The sequence below is a fragment of the Phoenix dactylifera genome, chromosome 11, assembly GCF_009389715.1.
Source record: "Phoenix dactylifera cultivar Barhee BC4 chromosome 11, palm_55x_up_171113_PBpolish2nd_filt_p, whole genome shotgun sequence".
Lineage (NCBI taxonomy): Eukaryota > Viridiplantae > Streptophyta > Magnoliopsida > Arecales > Arecaceae > Phoenix > Phoenix dactylifera.
Window position 1 is genome coordinate 1,805,712 of NC_052402.1, and position 26,772 is coordinate 1,832,483.

The following is a 26,772-nucleotide window of genomic DNA, read 5'->3' on the forward strand; positions in this document are numbered from 1 at the left end:
ACCCGCTGTCCAAGTACCATCTTTTGTTTGATTCATGGGATGCTAGACACTCCTGCAAAACAGAATTTAGGCTTTCATCTTAGGCACCCAAGTTGTCTTGGGTCCTTGCAGATTAGCAATAATACTTCATTTTGAAATCCATATCTTCTTAATTGAAACACTGCTCATAAGATTTTGGCTTATAGGATTGTATGCAATGTATTTCTGTTTTTGCCTATCTAACTTGCAGATAGAAGAAAAAGATGGCATAGATAATTTACTTTTTAATACTGCCCTCCAGTTGGGCTGGAAAGAGGCCTCCATATCATATGAGAAGTCGGCTGGGCTTAGAACTGGGCCGGGCTAACACGATGATTAAAGAAGCGGGCTCGATCTGGCCCCACACGCCAAATAGAAAAGCCCCCGGCAAGAAAAAGGAAAGTCGAAGGCCGCGGCTCTCTGCCCTCAGATCTCGCCGTTTCACTGCGAGACCCGCCTAGGAGCGACCTCCGACCGCCATGAATGGCGATTCTGCTCTTCTTGGATCACGTATCTAGATCCTGAGATCTTTGTCGCAGATCTGAATTGCACCGCGTTCTTGATCTTTTGTTCGATAGAGAGAGATTGGCTGAGAGGAGTGCGGGGGGAAAGAGATGCTTCGGCTCAGGGCATTCCGTCCATCGGCTGAAAAGATCGTAAAGATTCAGCTTCACCCCACGCACCCATGGCTCGTCACCGCCGATGACTCCGATCGCGTCTCCGTTTGGAATTGGGAGCACCGCCAGGTCCCGATCTCTCAAGATTCCATCCGTTTCTTGATTATCATATTCGGTGATTTCTGGTTTCTTGATGTATCGAATGCCTTCTTGTTATTTTCTTGAACTCTTTAGGTGATTTACGAGCTGAAAGCCGGCGGGGTTGATGAGAGGCGGTTGGTTGGGGCGAAGCTGGAAAAGCTGGCGGAAGGAGAATCTGGTACGCGAGAAGATCCCCTTTCCCTTTTCTGGCTTGAATTTTGAACGATGGACCTTATATTGGCTAGGGCTGCTTTCTGTTTCATATTATAAGATTCTTGCACCTTGTATGCTGTAGTTGGATCCGAGCAATACTCTGTGAAGAATCCTCTAGCATAGGCTGTTGGCGTGTGAATCAAAACGCATCACCAGATTTTTCACAGTTTCATATGCTTTCTTGAGGGGACAATGGCTTTAATGCGGGAGATTGGCAGTAGGCCTACTGGGGTCAGTGTGACAGTTTAGGATACGGAGGCCATTCAGAAAGTGGATTTTGCGTTGAAACTTGAAAGCTAGTAGCAGGCAATATATAGTGTGTAATTTTAGTTGAAATTGGGAAGTGAAGTGCTGGTGGTAGATGTAGAAAAATGTAGCCGGACTGAAACAGAATATATGACGCGCAATTTTATTGGAAATATTTTAAGAGACGTATATCTGGAAAAATGTCTGCATGCAAGGGACAAATGATTCCTTGAGAAAATTTATCTCATTATGCTAGTGTGATTTTAAAGGATAACAAAAGATGGTGATAATATATCAAATGAAATGAAAGCAGGGTTGATGAAGTGAGGACGTGCCAATGGCAGGCAGTCATTGTCGAATAACTCTAAGATCTTTGTAAGTATTACAGGCATAGCATGATTACAATGCCAAGGGATGTGCATGTCATTCGCAAGAAAACTAAAATTTAACATATTAAACTTATAAGTGTCACAATTATTTTATACATTCAGGAGAAATTGTTTTTCATGCTGTACAGGAATGGACAAGACTGCTGATTTTTTAAAAAATATTTTAGTAATAAGCATATCTTTTGTTAATCTGGAAGTTGACTGCATTGGTGATTATGAGAGGAGGATAACTTAGGGACTCATGTAAAAGTCGGGGGTGAACTTATAGAATGAGAGTTCTCATCTTAAAAGATCGCTAGGAGTGCTCCTTGAATAACTGAAGTAAAACTCCTTGTGCCACTTTTGCACTCCTATCTTTATGGTTTAGACATGCCATCTTGGAAGGATCCCAACTTTTGCATTAATCTTCCTGGGTGGAAAGAAATTTCACCCTTAAGTTTAGCATCACAACCTTTTACCTGTAGTCTGCTTTCAAGGTCTTTGAGTAGTTCTTTTATGATCCATAAGTCCTTACTTTTCAACTTTATTATTTTTGAGGTTCATGAGATGGAGCGGGTACATGCCTTATAGTTGGCGATTTTGAATTGAGAATGACAATAGTCTTGGATGCTTTTAAACAGCTTGATCATCAGTCTTAAAATTTGCAGGTTTGAATATAAGTGCCCATGATATGAGCAGGAAAATGAATTCCATAAGGTTGATAGTCATTTATTCAGATTCTTCTAGACATTAAGAACTTGGACCAATTGCTTGATGATGTTGCATTGGTCTGTTGTTATCTTAGACTGTGTTAGGTTTGAGTTTCACTTATTTCATCGATAGTCAGTGACCAACTCATCTTTATGCTTTGCATTTTTGATAAGGTTTAATCAGCTTCCTTGTGACCATCATATGTCAATTAAAGGTTCTCCTATTTGCTAATAAACATTTAGATATAGCTAGCAACTTCTTTGGAATGAGGATCTGATTTAGAAGATCATTTCAGGTATCTTTAAATAGAAGGGATATGTAAAAGCTCGAAATAATATCAGAAATAGTCCTAAATAGAAATGTTACAAAATGAGAATCCATAAAACTGGTCACAAATAGTTGAGATGGGGCTTAATCATGATGAATATTTAAAATGATTTGAGGTTTTTATATACATCCACTTAAAAAGAGTGTGTCAAGTAATATGACACTTGGGATCGCTATCACTTAGACATTGGTTTGAGAGTGCTAGATGTTAGAGAATTGATGTTTTCTATGTTTCTAAGGGGAATGCCCAGGTCTGCATATCATGTATCTTGAATGTGTAAATTTTAAAATAGACCAAGAACTTTGATAGAGATGAAAAACCTTGCCATAGGAAGCATATCCAGCATTTGATCATCAGAATTTTCAACTTGCTTGGAGAATTTATCCCTTTGAGATCACTAAGCAGAAGAGCCAACGAAGGATTAATTTCGATTGAATGGTTCATTAATTTTGGCCCATTGATCAACCGTTTGATTAAGAATGGATTCCCTAAGGTGTTTGTTTTTTTCCGATCATTGCTCAGATTGAAGCTAGAAAGCTCATTGGTCTTTCCATCGAAAAATCCAGCAATATAAAGTTATCTCTTGAGAAAGTTTTCCAGCAATATTAAATTCTGAAGAATGGATAGTCTTTTAAAGATTTACTCCAAGGGGGAGCCTCATTTATAGAAAGGAGGAGAGGTGGGTTGCCAGTGATTTGGCCCCCATAATCTTCACTACTTCAAAATCTCTTTATTCTATAGGAGTGGTGCAAGTAGTGGTGCAAACTTGCTCAAATTCATCTCTTTCTGGGAAGGCTCACCATGCAGCAAGAACTACAGAGCAAAGTAATTTATCATGAGAACTAAAATCAATGTAAAAGTAGTTAGGGAATCTAGAAATTTAATATATGAGATGAAACCTTGAAATTGTTGGACCTTCTCTGCCTATCGACCTTTGGCGTCTCACTATTGGTCTTCGAGGCTTCAATTGAAGTAGTCAAGCCTCACACCAAGTTTTTCAACAGGGTGGTTGCAGTATCATACTGTGTTCTTTTGTAGTCTCTCCCAAGGTTTGAATAAATGTAGTACAGGGTCTGTCAGTCATATCTTGGTATAGTATGCACTGCAGCACACCCCGTTTCTGCTCATAGTTCCTCCAAGATTTGAAGTACCGTAGTAGGGTACAATGAGGTACACCGTCGATATGCATCGGTTTGTCGGGTACTGGATTGTTGTATCATGGTATGGTCGTTTTTTTCAATAGGAGTGATTGAGAGAGAGAGAAATTGACTAAATATTATCGATTGAACTATAATGAGAAGTAGATTGAAATGGGAGAGTTTTAGGAATCTTAGGGTCTCCAAGCCCTTAGGATCCAAAGATGACCATTAGATTTTCTATATGGCCGAAAATACATATGAAAAGCGAACTTCTAAGCAATCCTATGCTCTAAGACTGTGTTAACTGGTGTAAGCTCGAACGTTGGGCCAGACATCTGATAGATTGGACACTTTCTAAGTAGGCAATGGGTCCTAAACTTGAATTGAATTATTAGACTTTTATCTTCACATGCAAGTGCCGCTGATCTTGTGCTAGTATTATGCTGCTATCAGCGTAACCTGATGTTGACTCAGAGGGCTGTCAAAGAAATCAGTGCCAGTCAAAGAAGTGAAAGAAATCTAATACTTCAAGATTCCAAATAGCGAGAGGACTCTTTGGGAAGTAGGTGCCATTTTAAGAAAGTCACTATCAGGTCGGCCACTCCTATGGAGTGGGTTCCCAATCTAAAGAAGCATAAAAAAGATCTGGCTGCTTATATTTCAGCTATTTATTTATTTATATTTGGGATTGTGAGAAGTCCTTGTGTTGTCAGCAGCGTTGTATAGAAAATGAGTGAGTGGCAGGCCTTTTAGGAAATCTTATCATCATTTGATATTTGCTTATATGCATGTTGTCTGAGTCTGTATTGCTTGCTGCATCATTATTGATGTGCCAATTGATGATCTCCATGTTAGGCACAGCATAACACGAACAGAAATGACAGATGTCAATATCTCTACAAAGAAATTTGATGTTGTTACCCAAAATGTGCACACACATATGTATGTGTGTATGTATATGCATGTGTATGTTATATATGTGCACATATTCATATGATGCTAAAAAATGTCATGGAAGCTGTGGATTAGAAGTGACCAAGATGATTATTATCTCTGAAGTTTGTGTTCCTTAAATGGGCACTATGTATTGATATTATTCAAAAACAAAAAGAAAATAATGATTTTATAGTGTGTAATAATCCTCATAATTAGGACTTAAAATATTGGAATTCACACAAAAGGCTTTTTTCATAGACCAGGTATGGAACAAAAAGAATTTTCTATAGAATAAAAAGATGAAATAGCTTGAGGTGACTGTGGTTCAGTTCCTATTAGAATTGAATGGTGAGAACTTCAACGTAATCAAGGTGGCAGCAAAAATTTGTGGTTAGGCTTGTCGGTTATGGTTATCTTTTTTGTATTAACTTTTAATGATGACCTGAAGTATATATAACTGTTTTCATCAAAACAATATCCCATTTCTCTCCAGACATTGATCAGATCATATGCGCTACAGTTTATCATTTATTTGTTGTTGTCTATTCAGTCAATTTCTTTTTAATTATGTAAAACTTATCTTCCTAATAGATGTGCTAGCTGCTAAATCTGTTCTTGTATTGCTCACAGAGTCCAAAGGAAAACCCACAGAGGCCATCCGTGGTGGAAGGTGAGGAACTAATTGCTTTGTGGCTTCCTCAATTTAGTGGTCTTTTGATAGTTTTACTAAACACCATGATGGGTGAAATATGGATCTTGAAGTGTGAAGCAGGTTAGCTTCTATGATGATGATGTGCAGTTCTGGCAACATTGGTGTAATCGCTCTGCGGCTGCTGAGGCTCCAACTGCAGTCAATCAACATGCCTCTGCTTTTAGTTCTCCTGCCCCATCCACTAGAGGAAGGCATTTTCTTGTCATTTGCTGTGAGAATAAAGCCATATTTTTGGATTTGGTGACCATGCGTGGACGTGATGTTCCTAAGCAGGAGCTTGATAACAAGTCTCTTCTTTGGTATATAGTTTCCTGCTTTCAATTCTTCTCTTTTAATAAATGCTTGAAAACTTACATTTCTCTATTCAATGTCCACCCAAGAATTATAGAATATAACATGTTTAGTTGTGGTACACAATGCTCTATAAGTGCATCTGACATGTTGAGAAGTTTAATTTGTGATGGTTTCTTTACATGCTAATGCTACTTTCTATTTTTTCTAAATGAAAATATTGCAATTCTTATGTCCTTCACCACTAAGAGAATCCCTCTTTTTTTCTCTTATATTTGACAATCAATTTATCTTGTTTCTTTTGTATCTATATAGGAAAGGAAAAGACAGAGGGAGATTTTTGAAATAAGCAAACGCTTGTTTGTTTGAAAGTGTCATAATAGTTTCTCTAATTATGTCATGTCCATGTCTGGTGAAATTGGATTTGACTTCATTAGTTTATAACTACCTACTTGACAAGAATCCTCTACTCTAGGGCTAGGGTCTTCAGATCAATCAGATCTTCAACAGTTTTCACGTGAAACATGAACATGTATCACAACCATTAGGGCTAATTTGCCCAAATACTAGGACCTTGCTTGACCTAATTAGTTCCATAGTGGTACTTTTGGTTTAGATGAGATACTCAAGCTCTATATGACTTAGACCTCTTCTTAACATCGAAAAAAGGGCAAAGAGAATTGAGATCCTAAAACTTGAAAACTTGGGAAAATAACTTTTCTTTCATGAATTATTATGGGATAAAAGAAAAGAAGATAAAAACAGATAACCTTTTTTAAGAAAAATGGTAAAAGAAAAGTTTGTGAGAAAGAGAGACGAAGGTGGAAGCCTTGCCACATCCTTGTACCACTGCTCGTCTATAAAGTTTGGAGCAATAAAATGTAGTGTTTTTATTGGGCCTTGTGTTTTGATCTCCTCTGATGATGAAAATTTTAGTTTGATGCTTTTCTAATTTGAAGGATGATGCCATCTTTATCACTTAGAGCATGTATTATTAGGAAGGTTTTGCAGCATGTTCCTTGACATCATTTAATTCTTTTAGGCCTTGTTTGGATGCCTTAAATTATCAGACTATTTACAAATACTTTATTTTTTTTTTGTCCAATGTAAAAATTTCCATAATAGCGTTTGGATATGACTGTTGGTGTGAGAAAATACTCTGGAATAACACCAATTCCAAAGTATTTTCATTCCCCACTCCTGGCAGTGTAAAATTTTTCAGCAACTATCGGGGCTTAGTCTCCCACCTCACGACCCCACCCCATGTGTCTCCTCCCACTCCACTAACTGTGATGCTGCAAGGTTTTTGATTTGATGTTTCTAAATGTTTTCTTCCTGTTGCTTTTTAAAATTTACATCTTAGTTTCCTGTTTGCTTTAGTTGCTTATTTATTTGCCTCTCCTTTCATTCTTCCTCTCTACTTGTTTTTTTAGTCGAGAATCATTTATTTCTCATTGACAATAATGAAAAAACAATTTGTTTATAAGTTTTACTGTTACAGTTTGTCCTTTTAGTTTTATTTTAGCCTCTGCTATCAGGCTTTTCATGTCTTTTGCAACCTTGTGCTTAGATAGTACCCATGTTTTATTGCTGCTTTGCTAGTTTACGGCTAAGATTCTCTGAACTTGTATTGAGATTGCAGTATGGAATTCCTCTCTAGATCTTCTGCTGGTGATGGCCCTCTTGTTGCATTTGGTGGATCCGATGGCGTAATAAGAGTTCTTTCTATGATAACATGGAAGGTTTGGACATGTTTCATTACTCCTTTTAATTTTTGCATGATTAAGCATCTGAATGTTTCAAACTGAATTGATCATTGCAGCTTGTTCGAAGGTATACTGGTGGTCATAAAGGATCAATATCGTGCTTGATGACATTTTTGGCATCCACTGGCGAGGTAAGTTTATTATGTAGTAGACTGGAGTTTCTTTCTTATTTATTGTGCTAGACCTGCATGTGCCATGATTTAACTTCTGGATATCTTTATGTATTTATAGGATTAAAATGGCAGGAAATGTTCTCAAATCTTAACTAAGGTTTCTCATTGATGCTGTTCATTTAATATATGGTCTATCGATTGCCTACGACTTTATGCCTTTACAGAGTAAGAGATAAGTTTCTGTGTAGTTTGAGTTGTGAGAGCAAGCTTGGCAGGGAGGATTTAGAGAAGGCTTGTAGCAATGAAGGATGCATTCCTAAATGGATCTATAATGATAAACCCAAATAAATGGAACAAGGTTGGTTAGTTACAGTTAGAGATGACTGTCAATTGGCCGGGCCAGCCCAAATGGCCTAATAACCTGAACAGACTCAGGCTGAGATTTTAGGCCATAAAGCTTGTCTGGGCCAGGCCTGGGCCTAGATTTCAGTGTAAAATGACCGGTGCCTTGATTTGGGTTTGGCCCTACCTGAGAAAATACTCCAATTTGGGGTGGACTTGGCCTAGTTTCCTTCTGTTTCAGGCCTGAGCTTTCTCATTGGGCTGACATCCTAGTTAGAGTTAGTTTGCATGGAGATTTTACAGTTTTCGACCTGCTTGTGATAAAGTGAGAAGTGAAACTGTGAAAATTAAGTGAAGTTTTGAGGCATAAATATTTTCCCCTCTCTTATGGCACCAGCATTCATGGTAAAAGCATTACGATGAATTTGATGGCAAAGCTTATAAGTTATGAAGCCTCTTAAGTTAGACTGTTGTTTAGAATGCTGAATTCATTTTCCTGAGTAATCAGGTTTTAGTTGTTTGCCTTTTGACTTATAAGTGTTGCTTATATAATCTTAGTTATTTTCTTTTTCCTCTTTTACTTTTAAACAACATTTTGTTGTAAATGTGCACTTTCAGGCATTCTTAGTTTCTGGTGCTAGTGATGGCTTGCTTATTTTATGGAGCGCAGACCACATCCACGATTCACGAGAACTTGTACCCAAGCTTAGTCTGAAGGTAGTGACATACTCCTTTCTGTCCCCCTCTCTATTTATATCAAGAACACTATTGTAATGGTCATTGTTTTTGGCTTTGTACTTTTTAGTATTACTCCATACTGGCCTCTCTCATGCTTGTGACTTTGAAATTTTGTTGCCTTGATTTGATTTTTGTTACAATTTGTTCATAGAAATTATTTAGACATCTTTCAAGTACAGGGATACATATTCTTGTGCATTATATCAATGAATTGTTGATTCAGCTAAAACCTTACACACCTTTCTGCAATGCTTTTCCCAAGGCACATGATGGGGGGGTTGTGGCCGTTGAGCTTTCAAGGGTGAAGGGAAGTGCTCCACAACTCATTACTATTGGTGCCGATAAAACTTTGGTTATTTGGGATACTATCTCTTTCAAGGTATCACACTCATATTTTATATTTTTATCACTGTAAGTCTATTCTTGTGGTGGGTGTTTTAACCTAGTACTCTATATTTTCTTATTTAGGAATTGAGGCGTATAAAACCAGTTTCAAAACTTGCTTGTCATAGTGTGGCATCTTGGTGCCATCCCCGGGCTCCAAACCTTGATATTCTTACTTGTGTTAAGGATTCTCATATATGGTATGAAAATTCACTACTCTGGTCCAATTTCAAAACATATAATATAATCTGAGAAAATTTTATAATTTAAGGCATCATGCATCTAAGGGATTATTAGTACTAACTTTGGAATTCTAACAGGGCTATTGAACATCCAACTTATTCAGCTTTAACAAGACCATTGTGCGAATTATCAACACTTGTTCCTCCACAAATTCTAGCAGCTACCAAGAAACTAAGGGTACGTCTTTATTTTGCACTTAATGGTTAGCATTTGTCTAAATATTTTGATGTCTGGAAACTTTGGAAGTAGTGTTGCTAGTCAACTCTAATATTTGGACTCTGGAGATCTGACCGTTGATGCACATGAACATCTTCGTATGACATGCTTCCTATCACTCTCTCTATGCAATTGAACATATGCTATTTTTCTTGCCTTATAAATAAAGGTTGAGTTACGCAAAGTCTCAGAAAGTTGACAAGTCAAAGAAGAAAGACCATTGGTTTCTTAGCCCTTTTTGAGCAAAGTTTCTTCTAATATTTCAATATTATTTTATTTTATTTTGTTTTCGAATAATACATTTTTATATCTACCCTTTGAGATCCATGATTTACATGTTTGAGTCCCAACCCTTGCACGGAAGTTTTGCCAGGAAGTTCTAAGGGAGCTTGCTTTGCATCACTTGGACTCATGAGTCATGTATCAAAGGGTGCATTTTTTCATTTTTTATCAATGCACTTTGTGTGCTACCATCTTTGTGAATCTCTGTTGCGAACTTCAAGCGCAGCAAAGATGCACCCTCAATGTGACCAGGATTTGGGCATAACTTTGGTTGCCTGGCTTTGGGCTGATTGTGAAGCAGCTTTATTCTGGACATCAATGTGACTTGATCATTGCTAGTCGTGGTTTTGATCACTTAGGTGCGAGTTGATATTGGATCAAGTATTAGGATATGTTTGGGCAAGCATATATTGATTGTGAATGCTAGTGCTTGTGCAACACAAAAACTTATCCTTGTGTAGGTGGGTGCCATTAAGGAGTGGGAGAGCTCTGAAACGTGAAGAGGGTTTTGTTTTAGATAAGTTGAGGTATTTATATGTGGAACTCCATGGAGACTCGAAATTTGTAAGCTAACGGGCCTTTTTGACTCAAACCTTATAAAGGCTGACCACCCTATCAAGAGCATTTACTTATCTTTTTGGTAGGAAAAGAAAGGGGACATTCCTATTTATCTCTATTTCTTGCTTGCTTTTAGCTCTTCTTTACCTAGCTCCTCCATTAACTGAACTACACTCCCTCGAAAGTAGAAAGAAAAATAATCAAATGAACAAAGGTGGTGGTTTTTTCACTGGATTAACAGAAAAGCAGACATGGCGAAAGGAATTTAACAAGCATTGGAGCGGCGGCTCAAGAAGTCTCCAGGTTCAGCCCGAGATGAGACCCTCTTGGACCATAAATAATTAGGCATGGGATTGACGTCTGACGGTTGGCGGGTGAATGCGAGGATTTTTTTAGATTACTCGTTTGGTGAAAAACAGTTTGTTGGAAGGGGGCTTTTGATCATTTAAGTCCCCTAATGATTCACTAATTCCAGCTCAGGTATGGAAGTTGGAAGGTACTGATGAATTCTTCTTAATACAATAAGTCAAAGTTCTATATGGTGGTTGACCAACAAAGGGCTCCGTCGGTCTTGGGGATGCTCTAGTGAAAGAATCAGGCAAGATTGTTTAGCCATTACTCTAAATCTGATGGAGGAGATTGGTAAGGATGATCCTTGCACATTTTCACTTTGAAGCTTTTGTAATAGTTTGGGAAGATCATTTGGGTTTCTATTTCACGAGACTTAAAGAAATAAATGCTGGAGAGTTGTGATGAGGCAACAAACTACTAAAGGTTTTATATAGATCAGGAGTTAGATTTGAGATATAACATGTCAAGGTTCGCGGTACCGCTGGTACCGACGTACCGGTCGGCTCTGGTAACGGTACGGTACCGGTGCCGAACCGAGCCGAACCGATACCGTACCGATGGGGCACATTCGGCCTGGTTTCGACCCCATAGTCATTTTTTTTTTTGGAGTTCTTTCACTTTTGGATTTTTTTTGATGTTTTTATGTTTAGGTTTAAGGTTAAAAGTAGATGATGCAACTTATTACTTCCAAATGATTCAAATAATGAGATGAAGAACATAAAATATTTTCAAATTAAGATACAATCAATTACATACATTTAAAGCACTCTCGAATATCTAAAATCGGGTTGAGTGGCACTTTGAAAAGTGCCCCAGTATGGCACTTTTGAAAGTGCCAGCCTCTGGCCAGCGCTGTGGCATTTTCAAAGTGCCACAGCGCTGGCACTATTTTTCAGAAGCGAACCGGTGCGAACCGGCTCGGTTCGCACCGGTACGAGGCTCAAACCAAACGGTTCCGACCCAATACGAGGCTCAAACCAAACGGTTCCGACCCATATTGGGTCGGAACCGTTTTATACCCCTGTACCGGACCGGTGCGGCTCGGTACCGGTCCGGTACGGGCTGAACCGACCGGTACAGGTCGGTTCAGCAGACCTTGTAACATGTTCATTCAATATATCATTGTAAATATATGTTTGCACACAACTGAACTATGTGTAAACCTGTAAACAGCATGAATCTAAGTACAATAGTTTTGGTCGTGGATCTTACTTTTCTTATTTCATTGATCCTATATACGTGCAACAGATAGGAGCATTTTGGATGTCTAAGTCCTCATGCTTGTCTAGTTACTAGGCAATAATAATTTAAAAATCAGATTACAATGCTTCTCTGTTGTAACAACATGCAAATTTGTATATATCAATACAGAGGGTATTGATAATTTGGTTTTTCTGAAGGCTGTCACATCCAAACATTCATGGTGGCTTATTGTAGGTTTACTGCATGGTTGCACATCCATTACAACCACATCTTGTTGCTACTGGAACAAATATTGGTGTTATTTTAAGTGAGTTTGATCCAAGGGCTCTTCCAGCCGTGGCTCCTCTACCAACACCACCGGGTAGCAGGGAACATTCTGCAGTATACATAGTTGAAAGGGAGCTTAAGTTACTAAATTTTCAGCTATCAAACACAGCCAATCTATCTCTGGGAGGTACGAGCAGCATATCTGAAACAGGAAGATCCAGAGCAGAGTCAATGGAACAGTTGCTTGTTAAGCAGACCAAGAAGCACATTAGCACACCTGCTCCACATGATTCCTATTCAATTCTCTCTGTGAGCAGTTCTGGAAAGTGAGTTTCTGTTTCTTAGCATGCAAACTATGTCTACCAATCTTAGATGGTGACCACCTTAAGATGGTGTTGTTATGTGGTTTCTGATTTTAAAATATATGCATATCTTGCTTTTTCTTTATAGCCTCATTATTTTATGAGATATCTCACCTTGTATGGGTTTCTGGATTCACATCTAGCCATCTCTGTGAACGACTAATGACATGATCTATTGCTCTCTCTTTCTCTCTCTCTCATAATTTTGTGAGTACCAACTTTCTTGGGGGCCAACAATTGTGAGAACCCATTCTGTAGTGTCATCTTGATGTAGCATGTAGTTAGCATGCTGGTACTGGATTTATTTTTGACACGTAGCCATCAAAAGTATGTGAAGTGAATGCAGTTTGTTTGTTAGTTCTAATTCATCTTCCTTACAGGTTGGGACTTTTAGATGCTATGTTCAATGCGCTTCGAGTTTTCAGCCTTTTGTGGAATATAATAATCAGCAAGACTAGTTTCCATTATCAGCAAATAAGCATACCAGAATGACAGGCTGCCTTGTAACGATGTGCCAATTTAGACCTTATTGCAAAACCATCGATAGGATCGAGGGACTAATTCATCACTTTTTGGCTTTGATTGTTTAAAGTAGTTTTATTGGTCCTATGATTATAACCTACAATGCCTTATTCTTTTTAAATAAACTGGCGAAATTTGATAATTTTGACAAAGAATCTCGTGTTATTGTCGACATGTAGTTTGTGTACAAAGGCTCATGTTATCATTTTTGAATGAAGTAATTGCTCAATTGCTTCTGTATCATGCATCTTATTTTGGTTGTACTTTGCCTACGAGATGTAGAAAAGATTGACTAGAATCTTACATCCATCTCTTTGGTGCTCCAAGTATGTACAGAGTTTAATAGAAGTCAATGCCATAGATTTGCATCAATTCAGAGTTTGACATGATTTTTTATGTTTATGTGCAATATTCAAATGAGTGAGAACTGCTAACTTTATATGTCCCATAATCCCATCACAACCTGGGAAGGTGTACTTGAGCAGGACACTTGCATAAAAGAAGGATAAGCCAAGGGAAGCATCCTCTCTAACACCCCTGCCCGGTTCCCAACCTTATTTCCATTTCCTACCTTTCTCTCTTCTACCCAACACCTCTACCTGAAAATTTCTCATGACAATCTTTAGCGTACCAAGTGCTTGTAAATATCCTTATTTATGCAACACAACTATGACGCCAAACAAATTGAGTGGTATGTATGTGCTACAAACCTGCATATTCAGACAGGATTTCACTTGAAAAATTTGCTTATATTTTGACCAAATATTTTCTTAATTTTCAAATTCTTGATTCTCAATAGAAAACAGTAGGGTCTGTTTTGTTGTCAAGCTTTTACTGCATCAGATCCTAAAATAAATGGATTCTATTAAAACTTCCTGCTTTGTTGCTTTTCACAAAAAATGCTTTGGAAGAACCTTTTTATTGAGAAAAAATTGTTTTGGAAGAACTGAGCCGCAAAATCATCTTATGTGATTATTTGTTGCAATAGAACGTACAAACAACCTAACAGTCCCTTGGCCTTCGTGTGCTATATTTTGCTGTTTATTGCATTTACTCAACTGCAGAACTTTCATATCTAAAAATTTCTTTCGTTTGAGCAAGTTATTTGACTTCCTAGCTTGTTTTTATGTTAATTGTTAAATAAATTGGTCTCATAATAACATGATTGTCTCATTTAAGGAGGCAACTCTTATCATTAGTTATAATGCAGTGTTAAATCTTCTCTGCAATTGATCCTTCTTTTTTTTAATTTTTGCAGGTATGTTGCTATCATATGGCCTGATATTCCTTATTTTGCAGTGTACAAGGTCAGTGATTGGTCAGTTGTTGATTCAGGGACTGGAAGGCTATTTGCTTGGGACACTTGTCGTGACAGGTTTGCTTTGGTGGAGGCTGCATTACCTCCAAGAGTACCACTTGTTGTTAAAGGTGGTTCATCTAAAAAGGCAAAAGAAGCTGCTGCTGCAGCAGCTCAAGCAGCAGCAGCGGCTGCTAGTGCAGCTTCTGCAGCAACAGTACAAGTGCGTATTTTACTGGATGATGGGACTTCACACGTTTTGACTAGGTCTATTGAAGGTCGTAGCGAACCAGTATGTAGTCTTCACTTGTCTATGTTGTACATATTTTCCTTTTTTTATAAGAACTAACGTTTTTATTAGTCTCTTCATTCAGCTTGTGCACATGAAGATTGTTTCTAAGATTTAGTGCCTTAGTTTAGCTTATGGTTCTATAGTCTTCAACATTATGTTGCATTATGCCAAAACGTGAGATATTACTAAATCCAATGGTAGATTAATCATTTACTCTGTTTTAAACAGCATATGGAGTTCTCTCATATGCTGAATGCACCCCCCCTTTCCAGTGACTTTTTTGCACCTACTTTTGAATTGGTAAATTAGATTTTGATTCTATTTATTGCAACATGTACTTGAAGGTTATTGGTTTGCATGGTGGTGCATTGCTTGGTGTAGCTTATCGAATGTCACGAAGGATCAACCCAGTAGCTGCAACAGCTATATCAACAATTCAATCAATGCCATTATCGGGCTTTGGCAATAGTGGATTTGCTGCAGCTGATGATGCCTTTTCTTCGAACAAACAGTCTGCTGTTGAAGCAGCACCTCAAAATTTCCAGCTATACAGGTGTTGGAGAATGAGACATCCTTCATATCTTGATCTCTTTAAGTAACTTTTTTGCTGCTTTGCTAATTCAAGCAACTGAAAGTTCCCATGGTTATGTCATCCTTACCTATTTATTTGTTAACTACATAAAATTGACACCTATAAATTCTGGTCTATGTTCAAAAATTTTAAGAATATTCTTGATAACCCATATATTTGACCATAACAAACGATTTTATTGGCTACTGTTTCAACTTTCAAGTTCATGAAGTTATGTTATTTCAAACTCTAATTTGATGAACATTATTATGCTGCAGTTGGGAAACCTTCCAACCTGTAAGTGGTCTTCTCTCTCAGCCAGAGTGGACTGCATGGGACCAAACTGTCGAGTATTGTGCTTTTGCCTATCATCAATGTATTGTCATATCTTCATTGCGCCCTCAGTATAGGTATCTTGGAGATGTGGCAATTCCCTTTGCTACTGGTGCTGTTTGGCATCGCAGGCAGCTGTTTGTTGCTACACCTACTACCATTGAGTAAGACATCACTGATCACTTCTCAGCATAGTTCATGTTCACTGGAACACAGTTTGTTTCTTGATTTGTTTTTGCATGGATGCACATTTACATAGTGACTGGACGAAAACATCTCTACATGTTTATGTTTACGCTAATACAGTATTTAATTAGTTGTCATATTAAATTTGTTATGTTTTTATCTTGATAATGGTTTTGCATATAAATCTTGGTGGTTGCTGCTTTTCCTGCAAAGTCTCTCTTCCATCATCCATATATGCTTGCACTGCGTCTCTTTGTATATATGCATTACTACATTTATGCGACTATGCGTATACATGTACATGCATGGATATATGAGCATACATATTATACTATGCTGTACAGTACTGTGCTGTATTGCCTTGTATGTGTGAATTTGTGTGCGCAGACATGGAGATAGTACACATAATATGTAGTTGTGTACTTTCTCCTCATATGGACAGTTCCTAGTGCCTCCAAATCTTAAAATTTATTGTGAAATTTGCACTGCTCCAAATTCAGATATTTAAGAATTAATCTACCCTGAATTTAACCAATCCCCAGTTTGCTTCCTGCACCTTATAAATATGAAAAGGGAAGGAAAATGATTGCCAAGCACATACAGGCTCAGATGATGTCTCATTGGGTATAAGTTTATAATTTACATGGTGTTTTTTTTTTTTGCTCACTGGAATTCAGGAAATTCATGCATAGTTTCTTGGATTTTTATTGGCCTTTGTAGATGCTAACTGCACTACACTTTTCTAGGTGTGTTTTTGTAGATGCTGGAGTTGCACCCATTGACCTTGAAACCAAAAAGAGAAAGGAAGAAATTAAAATCAGAGAAGCTCAAAGCAGAGCAGTTGCTGAACATGGGGAGTTGGCACTTATTGCAGTAGATAGTGCACAACTTGCCACAGATGAAAGGATCTCATTAAGGCCTCCAATGCTGCAGGTATCCAGTTTCAAGAAGTTCCATCATAGTTATGTTATTTGTTGAATTTTAATAGGTTCCAAATATTGGTGGTCTGGATGTTGGGCAATGTTTGGAACTTTGGTGTAGTTACCGGGAACCTCTGTAGGCTGATAATATATAATAATATAAATCAGGAACATCAGAAAATAGTTTGATGCCTAAGAATATGCTATATTTTGTAATGCAAATGTCTATTTGCATAATATGTACTATTATGCGTCCATAGAATTCTAATTTACAATAACTGTATGCAATGGTACCCATGATATCCTATGAATTTATGAAGCCAGATACATAATTCTCTGTATGCACTGTTCATTTGACTGTTAGTAATAACTTTTCGTAGATTATTTATATAAATTTATCATAATTTATGATGATTAAAATTTTTAACCAGTATAACCTATAATAGTTACTAACTTCTCATATATTACCACTAGCAAACAAGATTTAGCTAACATCGACAACAATTGTAAAATAAAGGTGTTGAGTTAATATCATTGTTGACTGAATAAAATTTTTTGAGCTAACATAGAGATTTGAACTTGTAGATCCATATTCCTTTAATCTTATGAACATTGAAAATGACAATTAACAACTTGGGTCGAACTCTTTTTTGGCGTCTAGGTAACAACTACGAATAGTCATCGACTCCCAGAAAAGGGTAGAAGAATGGGACCTATTATCGGACATCCAATGCATTACAGACATATTATCATTATGCTTCAACCAGCTTATTCTATTCCACCTTTGATAGAGAAAAGAAATTCAAGCAAAATACTTGATAACATGGCGATTCGTTTATATAACATTTCTACTGGAGCACATGCAATGGAGCCATAGACAATTAGGTGAAATCCAATCCCTAAAATAATTTGATCGATGGATGGCATCGTTCTGGTAAAGGTTGTAATGCTAAAGGAAACCAAGGTTGGACTTCAGCTACATTTGCCAACTTTACCTTATCAAGGAAGATGGGATGTTATATACAAGGGGTTCAAAAAGTCTTCTCCAAGAAGTTCATCTTTGCTACCCCATATTGAGGATAGACCCTTGTATTTGGGGTACATAATTGTTTTGGAACCTAAGGCTCACATTGAAAATCCAAGTTTTTCACTGACCTGTCAACTTTGAATATTTCCTTACTAGTGAAAGCCTCCAAGGCTGGGATTGCAATTGCTGAATGCTTTATTTGAGAAGGTGACAGCTTTTAACATATTATTTTCTGAAGTTGATCTTTTTAATGGGTGTCAAAGAGGAACTAAGTACCGATCCTTTATGAATTGGTGTTGGATTCCTAGCCAAGCCAACATGAAGTGAGAGGGCTGGCCATGACATGTAAATGTCCAGTTGAGTAGTAGTGAGACTTGTTTTTATCGGCTACCCTGTTAAGGGTATGTGACCAAAGAGCAATTATTCAGGATTCTATAAACCTGGACGAATGCTATTGAACTGGGAACAAGGCAATATCTTATATAGAAAAACTACATCCTCATTGGGGTGCAATTTATAAACCAAAGGGTCAGAATTGGAATACAATCCCTTAGACAAATCAATGAGATTCAATTTGCGGTCGTGATGTAGTGTGTTAAGCCTCAAAGCCTGAACCATGTTCTTCAAACTATGATAGCATTTGAAATTCAAGAAAAAGGACGAACCACAAATGAACACAAGTTTTTGGATGGTTAATTTCTAAATGGGCTAAGTTTGTTCACCCACAAAAAGGTGTTGATGGTATGTTTGTAGTCCAAAGATATCAGACATATGGTTTTTTTCCCATAGTAGAGACTACTCAGAACAATAAAAAAAGAATGCTATTGTCAACATGTGATTGATAAAGATATGTAACCTTGTAAGGATATAGGATGAGTTATGAATTAACCTTAATTAGAATTCTCCTCTAGGGTCAGTTTGTATCATTTAGAAAGAAGGTTTCATGCATATATCTTGTGCTCAGCGGGGTTATATATTTTATATATCATGTGTTTGCTTGAATCCTTGTACTTATTTTTATTTAACTTGAAATTTATAGTTGCTAAATTTTTGATATTGGAAGCTCCTAGACATTCAAACAGTGTCTTAGAGGTATCTTGGCTACTTATTATTTGAATATGGTCCATACCAAAAGTTAATTACATTAGAATCTTACCGGCTAAGTTAAATGATCAAAATAAATTGCTTGAGGCTACGGCATTCAAAGTTCTTCTCATGCTTTTGGTCCATAGTAAATTGAGACACTGTGATCTGCCAAAATATTTGCAATTGGCCGATTCCTAGGTGAGACTTTTTCAAATGTTTTAAATCTAGCTTCTTAACAATTACTTGTGCAACTTTACAAATCACTGTGATCTCCCCCCCCGGGCCCCGCCAGATCAAATACCTGAATGAAATCATGGGGAAGTGTTTTTTGTAAATTATCTTTCTTGTATATTTTATCAATTAGCTTGGTTTGACTTGATTGATATAACTTATATATGCTGGAGTTGCATTTGTGGAGTTTGACCTTGACCTGCTATTATATTTGGAAATTTGGCTCAGCTAGTAGTTAGTATATATCATATCTATTATCTAATGTTCTGACATGTGTTGGCTGAGATGATACCCTCTAGAATATCATAATTGGATCTGAAGAAGTTTAAGCAATTCTTGTAACATTTTTTATTTATAAAAATATAATGTTAAAGCCATTACCTTCATGTTTTCCTTCCCTCAGGTAGTTCGATTAGCCTCTTTTCAGCATGCTCCTTCAATACCGCCATTCATAGCATTGCCAAAACAGTCCAAAGTAGATGGAGAAGATACAGTTATGCAGAAAGAGGTTGAAGAAAGAAAAGCTAATGAAGTTGCTGTTGCTGGAGGCGGGCTATCCGTGGCAGTCACTCGTTTTCCTCCAGAACAGAAACGCCCTATAGGACCTCTTGTTGTGGTAGGTGTCAGAGATGGGGTTCTTTGGCTCATTGACAGGTAATAACACACCCCCTGTCACAGGAATCAGAAAATTATGATTCAATTGTATGTTATATTTTTTTTTTTTGATAGTTTCTCATGGCATATAACATGTCAATAATCATTAGACAGTGCCCCTTCAAGTTTTATCTTTTATGCTCGCACCAAAGTTAGTGGTATATTAATTGCTAATGCCAGTTTACACATTTGCAAATGCTGAAGATTGGTAAGATTACTAGGATGGAACATGCTTGCATGTATTTTCTGATTTTTACACTTTAAATTACATGACACATTTTTTTTGTTCATAAGCTTCCACACATGAGTGGCTTGTGTGGAACAACATGTAAGACTCCTTTCCAGTTCTCCTCAGCTAGGCATTGTTAAGTCTTATCAGATAAGTTCGTTTGAAGTATATGCAAATGATGCTATTCACGTAGTCTAGCTAGGACCAAGTTTGATGGTTTTTTTTCTGATGCTTTCTGATTGTATTAGCTACCATCTCTTCCACTAGAAGTACTATCTTTATGCTTTGTTTAGGGTTTGATAATTTTGAATATTGATGTTTGGGGTATCTAAATATCCGTGTCGTTCAATTATAGTAAGCAACTAAGATGCAAATGATGGCTTTGAGAGAATATACTCTGAAATTAGGAAAAAGAAGGATGATTGTTAGGAACTGTTCATAATCTATCACTTTCCTGATTTTGCGACAAATATAAATGAGCTGTGAAGCTAATACTTGGAAATTGAGGGCTTTAATTATAACGAAACCTGTGTTGCTTAGGTAGCATCCCTTCCCAAATATGTATTGTTGCGCGGGAATTGGAACAAAGACAAGTGGACAAGAGGATACATCCTTACCTCTATGGACAATACATGACCATGTGAACTTATCAAGACCCAACACAGTTAAATGCTTTTAGCAGAGTGTTGATTGAGACTTGTCCTACTTTTTCATTCTTTTCAACCAGCTGGGCTATATAATGTTTAATTTTTATAGGTGACACTCATTAGGAGTTTTCTTGAACGGTGTCAGATACTATTTAAGTACAGATACTCCATTCATTCCTATGCATGTTGTATGTTGGACTGGTGCCTTCACTTTCAGCTGCTTGCACCATCATATATCGATAGATCATCTGGAAGCAATAAACTGTACATGCTTCCGATTCCAGAATGTCTCTAACTTTGGCTGCTGATATTATCATTTTTTTCCTTTTATATCATATATCGCTACTTGTGGATCTGTGGCTGGTCTCATTTTAGTTACTCAAGCAGGTTACATTCAAGAGTGTTTCAAGTGGATGCAGAGGTACTATCAGAGGTTGTTTGACAATGATAACCATCTTAATGGGAATAATTGCTGTACTAACAGATACACAAAAGCATCCTTAAAATGTTTGCTTGAAAGAGAATTATTTCTTTGTTCTCACACATTTATGTATACCTCAAAAGAAGGAACCTTGACCTCCTGTCGAGTTTTTTTTTGCTTTTGTTCACTGCTAAGGTTTATTTGGATCAGTACATTTTATCTTCTTCTGTTTGACAAGTTCTGTACTTTTAACTAGTATCTTTTGTTCAATCGTGATTTATCTACTCCTTTTCCCTTTTGATGGAGTGACATAGCATGTCCTGGATCTTGTTGGGCAGATTACTTCTTAAAACAAATCATGAACCTTGCCTGCTATATCGTCCAGTTATGCAGTCAACAAGTATCTGATGCTTGAACTATGTCTTTCTCAGGTACATGTGCGCGCATGCCTTGGCTCTTAGCCATCCAGGTATTCGTTGCCGGTGCCTTGCTGCCTATGGAGATGCAATTAGTGCAGTGAAATGGTACTACGCAGAAGATTTTATCTTGTGTTTGCTTCTTAAAGAAAACTGAATTTCAATACTTCCACAGGGCAAGTAGACTTGGTCGGGAACACCATGATGATTTGGCTCAGTTCATGCTTGGGATGGGATATGCAACTGAAGCTCTTCATTTACCTGGAATATCCAAAAGGTTTGAAGGCAAAATATCTTCAAATTGTGTTACTTAATTGTGTGGAATTGTTAGATAGTCCCTTTTTTTTAAAAAAAATTGCAAACCAGCATAAATACTATTACTAGTCTGTAGTTCGATCAGCACCTAGTGGCAGCATTTGACTTTGGCTGTGACTGGCTGCGCAAATTGGTTAACCAGAGTCAGTTCATGATGTTAAAATTACATTGATGCTCCCTAGGTTGGAGTTTGACTTGGCCATGCAGAGCAATAACTTGAGGAGAGCGCTTCAGTGCTTGTTGACTATGAGTAATAGCAGGGATATTGGGCAGGAAACTGCTGGCACAGATGTGGCTGAGATTCTCAGTTTGACAGCGGCTAAGCAGGAGAATCTCGTGGATGCTGTCCAAGGAATATCCAAGTTTGCCAAGGAGTTTATGGACCTAATTGATGCTGCAGATGCTACCGGACAAGCTGATATAGCCCGTGAAGCTCTCAAGAGATTAGCTGCTGCAGGATCTGTAAAAGGTGCTTTGCAAGTAAAAGTCTTGAGAGGAGTAGCCCTGCGACTTGCAAATCATGGAGAGCTGACTAGGCTTTCGGTATGTAATTATCTCCGAATTCTTATTTTTCAGCTCTGCTTAAAGGTATGATATGAGCTGTTATTACTTCACCCAACAGCAGGAACATCGGCTTAACCAAAAGGTAAATCCTGCATTGAGGTTTCATCTATCTTACCGGGGCACTAAATCTAATCATGACCCGGGTTCAACCTTGATGGAGAGTGTTCCTATTTCCCTTTCAAATCTTTCCAAAATTGCGCCCAACTTTCGGATTTTTTTTAAATCTTATTATTTCACTTCTTTCTATCTGTTTGTAGGACATGTTTAAACTTGGGTTCTTGGTCAATAATTTTACTCTCTTAGCATGTCCTCAGAGATACTTTATGTTGTTCAGTGCATAAGAATGTATGGCTTTTTAAACTAGGCTTAATAAGTTTTGTTTGAAAAATCTACTGATGTTGAATGTCTTGTTGACATATTATTCATTTGATTTAAGGTCTTGAGGCGAAGTAAATACTCCTTTGCCTTTTCCTTTCATCTTGTTCATCTCCAACACTAGAGCCTGCATGAGCTGGTAACTATTGCTGCCATCTGAACCATCTCCACTGCCATTCCTTTCCTAACCACCACATACAAGCTTCTTATCAATGCAGCATTCATCAATTTGCATCTGCATCCTGCCTCCAAATCCTTCGGATCATTGCCCCATCGCTGCTCCACTTGGCTAACCATTTCACCTGCAAAGGTTCTGGTTCTTTCAGCTAAAGTATCTAGGAGTTGTCGTATCCTTTTCACAGAAAGGTTGTAATATTGAAAATGATCTGACACAATTTTTGTCACTAGGAGTATTCTTTTGTCGGTTATAGAAAGTTGGACCACTATAGTTGTATAAAGTATTTCCACATTACTTCCTTTTTTCTAACTTTTTTGCAGTGACATTTTCTCTGTATCTTCGTATAACATTTTATAGGGGATATATGCGATTTGTTTAGCTGTAATGTATTGCCAGTGATTGATACTAATGCCTTTCCAACAGTTCATTAAATATGATGAGAATGCCAGCCTGCCTAGTTTAAGCAGTTAATACTTGATACTGTTTTGGTACCTGCAAGTGTCATTGCGCATGCAGGATTGACAGTGCTTAGAGTTCTAAATAATGGACTTTATATCTTCCAGACATTGGTCACTAATCTGATTGCATCTGGCCATGGACGTGAGGCGGCATTTGCTGCTGCAGTTTTGGGTGATAATGCATTGATGGAGAAGGCATGGCAGGACACCGGGATGCTTGCAGAGGCTGTACTCCATGCTCATGTAAGTATTCTTCTCTGCATTCACCAACAGGAAGACCACACCTCACTTTCCTTGAAGTAGAAACCAATGGATTTTAGTCCCCTGCCTGCCTATAATTAAGTGGTCTTTAGTTTTAGAAACATGATAATTATCTCAAAATGCGTGCCAGCCAATGTGCTATGTTTGGTTGTGGTGATGGATGGTTCTTTTTCATTGGTTGCACAAGAATAGCTGCAATTTAAAATGGTTCATCCTATCTTCCATGATAGTCGCAAATGGTGGCTCATTCAAGTTGGCTATATCATCTCCTTATATGTGTAACATCTGTACTAATCAGTGTTTTCTAGCCCTTGGTGTCATATAATTTGGTCTTTTTGGACAGTATTAGGTTTTTTAGGAGGGCTGATACAACCATGAACGAATGAATATACTTGACAAGTGTTATGATTCTCTGAGTCTCTGGCGTAGTGCAACATATTTTGGTCCTTTGGACAGACTATGATGCTCTGAGACTATGGCATACTCTCAGAAAGATAAAAGAGCATGACTGCGATGTAGAATCATAAATTGTTTTTTGTCAATAAAATGGTAAAAGTGGAAAGCTTGCATGTTTTCTTTCAAGTCTAACAGAGCCATCTTGTGTGATTGCCTGGCCTCTAATATTCTTATCTTTTCAGGCCCATGGTCGCCCAACACTGAATAACCTGGTCCAAGCATGGAATAAGATGCTGCAAAAGGAGCTTGAGCATACACCCTCTGCAAAAACTGATGCCGCTGCAGCATTTTTGGCATCACTCGAGGAAACAAAACTCACGAGCTTAGGGGAAGCTGGAAAGAAGCCTCCTATAGAGATCCTTCCTCCAGGGATGGCATCTCTCTCAGCTCCACCTATTACAATTAAAAAGCCTCCTACTTCTACCACGTCAACACAGGCCCCTACCCCCACATCAGCACAAAGCACTGCTTCCACTGCAGCACAGAGCAAATCTACTGCCACCCAGGGCAGTTCCCAGCCAGAGCCGGATAAGCCGTTAATGTTGGAAGCGCCTCCACCTGCTGAGCAAACAGATAGCAATCCTCCAGTCTCTGAGCCTGCGAGCAGCCCAGTTGCCTCCCCAGAGGTTGTTGAAGTTCCACCTGCCACAGAGGCACCACCTTCTGCCGCAGAGACTGTTGCCTGAACCTTTTACTTTCCTTGAATATATTTCTACTCCATTCTTTTTGTGGTATTCCTGTAGGTTTCTCTTCTAAGTTGATTTTAATCAAGGGAGCTAGTGAGTGGTATATGGCCTTCTTCTCTCTGCTGGTTAGCTTTACCGAGAATTGTTACAAAATGTATCAGACGTAGCATGTCAACTGTTTGGCACACTGCCAAACATAAGATAGTCGGTTTAAGTCATTCGTTCTGTATTGCTTGGAGTATAAGCTTAATTTATACTAATTTTGTTCCAAGATTGGCTCATAAGTGCAGCATGCGCCCCACTGCATGATAATGGCATCTTAGAATGTCCTTCCTTCCTTCAGGCCATCTTGCACAAGTGGAAGTACCCGATTTTAGTATTTGAGTGGATTTCTTCCCTGAATCAAAGAAGTCATTTGAGTTGGGGTGCTAGAGAAGGCTTGTGAAGATGTAGGAACTCTCCTCATCGTCATCATCGAAATGGATCTTCAATTTGAAAAATGCGTGATTGGTGGATGAGAGGTTCCTGAAAGGATGGTGATTTTATTCTTCCGGAGAGAAACCTTGGAATTGTCTCCCAAAAGCCCTAAACAACAGATTTCATCTGAGAATGAATCGTCAGATGGGCAGTTGGAACCAAAAGACATCCTCACATGAATGTTTGGGCAAGCTGCCATGGTCGACCATGTCACCAAAAAGGGTTGCTGAGATCAAAGATGCTCCCTCAGAGCTGGAAGATGGAGGGCAAACCGCTGTTGATAACCTTAGCCAAAAAAACCCGCTGTTGATGAAGTAGTAGATGGGATCCTGGAGATCAAGAAACCAGGCTAAACTGCGCCTGCATGATGGTCAGGAAATGGGACCAGACATGGCTCTGCTGCATGCATGATCCCCTACTTCATTGTAAATATTTTCAAATTGTGTTCCCTAGATGATATTGGCGAATTTATGTTTCATACGGAACCATGCAAGGTGTCATTGTTCAACTGATTCTTACGATAACTTGGATAATCCTGGGCATATAAAAACGATTCATGTTATTCTCTTATATATGAAAAACATCAACAAAAATAAACTCCACCATCATTTGTCGCGAGAATATTGATGCTTGTACCAGAACCCACCCTGTATTGCATGAGTCCTCTCATGCATTGCTCTTTGGATATTTTCTCTACCATGTAAATTTACATTTCTATATTTGTCGCTTTGAGGCTAAATTACTCACACCTCAATTGAGCCTTTATGGTTGCAAAATAGTCCTCTAGAATGTAATCAAATATATGCAATTTCATTTTATGTGTTTATGCAAGCATTCGTCATCTCAATTAATATGATGTTAAGAGATAACCAAATGCCATTTCAATGCTACTACATATATCTATGGAAAATCTTTATTCATAGCAAGCTTTTTTTCAAATATCAAGATTTAGTATTATGCAATGACTTTTTAAAAATGTTCTATTCATCTGTCTCCTACTATACGAAATTTTCCTATATCAATAATAAATATGGAATGTTGCTGATACGCGCTCAATTTTTCCTTGCTAGTCAAGGTTGCATGTAAATATCCATAAAAAACCAATAAACTTGAATACATCAATTGGTTCCTTTATTGTACATACCAAAAAGGTCCTATATGCAAATGATTCACAGATTTGGGCATAGCGAAAATGTGAATTTGGCAGTGGAATTCTGATTTGATATATGCAAAAAGAATTTAGACAAGCGCATTAGTTGAAGATTGGTGTGATAAGCTTAGAAAAATGTCTAACAATAAGAAGAGACGAAGAAAGATTAGATTGATACTATGAGAAACAATTTTGAGAATAGGAACCTTGATCATGCATAGAAATAGAAAATTTAATTTGTAAACAAGTTAAATGCATAGAGGAAAATAGCAGTCATGTAATTACTTTGTTTTGGCTGAACATATTGTAAATGCGACATGAGCTCTTTTGGTGCATAACTCCTTTCCCCCGAGTCACCAACAAAGGGGTTTAAAATAAAAGCGTATTTGGATGGGCATAAGATATGATATTTTACTTTTAAATTTAAAAGTGGCGGTTAGCATTTGCTTCTAGAATAAACTTCTTCAACATCCCT

At 37.8% G+C, this 26,772-nt stretch overlaps 1 protein-coding gene across 2 annotated transcripts; it reads left to right on the plus strand.

Annotated features, from left to right (window-relative positions):
* The first annotated feature begins 413 nt into the window (after window positions 1-413).
* LOC103708316 lies at window positions 414-24,954 on the plus strand. 2 transcript variants are annotated; one of them, XM_008793184.3, is made up of 21 exons: window positions 414-764; window positions 870-954; window positions 5,348-5,387; window positions 5,480-5,728; window positions 7,363-7,462; window positions 7,543-7,617; window positions 8,560-8,658; window positions 8,942-9,058; window positions 9,148-9,263; window positions 9,384-9,483; window positions 12,151-12,509; window positions 14,326-14,656; window positions 15,001-15,209; window positions 15,506-15,724; window positions 16,493-16,679; window positions 19,414-19,664; window positions 21,393-21,485; window positions 21,553-21,654; window positions 21,875-22,235; window positions 23,373-23,510; window positions 24,167-24,954. In XM_008793184.3, exons 1-21 carry the CDS (start codon window positions 633-635, stop codon window positions 24,668-24,670), a joined length of 3,867 nt encoding a protein of 1,288 aa, XP_008791406.2. In that variant the 5' UTR covers window positions 414-632; the 3' UTR covers window positions 24,671-24,954. The 2 variants fall into 2 exon arrangements, with proteins under 2 accessions (XP_008791406.2, XP_008791407.2); XM_008793185.3 differs by having other exon boundaries at window positions 418-764; window positions 5,490-5,728.
* Window positions 24,955-26,772: the final 1,818 nt, after the last annotated feature.

Bases quoted from the DNA above. Each gene is read 5' to 3' on its own strand.
- LOC103708316 (XM_008793184.3), top strand. From the start codon at position 633: ATGCTTCGGCTCAGGGCATTCCGTCCATCGGCTGAAAAGATCGTAAAG. The intron at 15,210-15,505 runs GTGTTGGAGAAT...ATTATGCTGCAG, and splicing joins CAAAATTTCCAGCTATACAG to TTGGGAAACCTTCCAACCTG. The intron at 23,511-24,166 runs GTAAGTATTCTT...TTATCTTTTCAG, and splicing joins AGGCTGTACTCCATGCTCAT to GCCCATGGTCGCCCAACACT.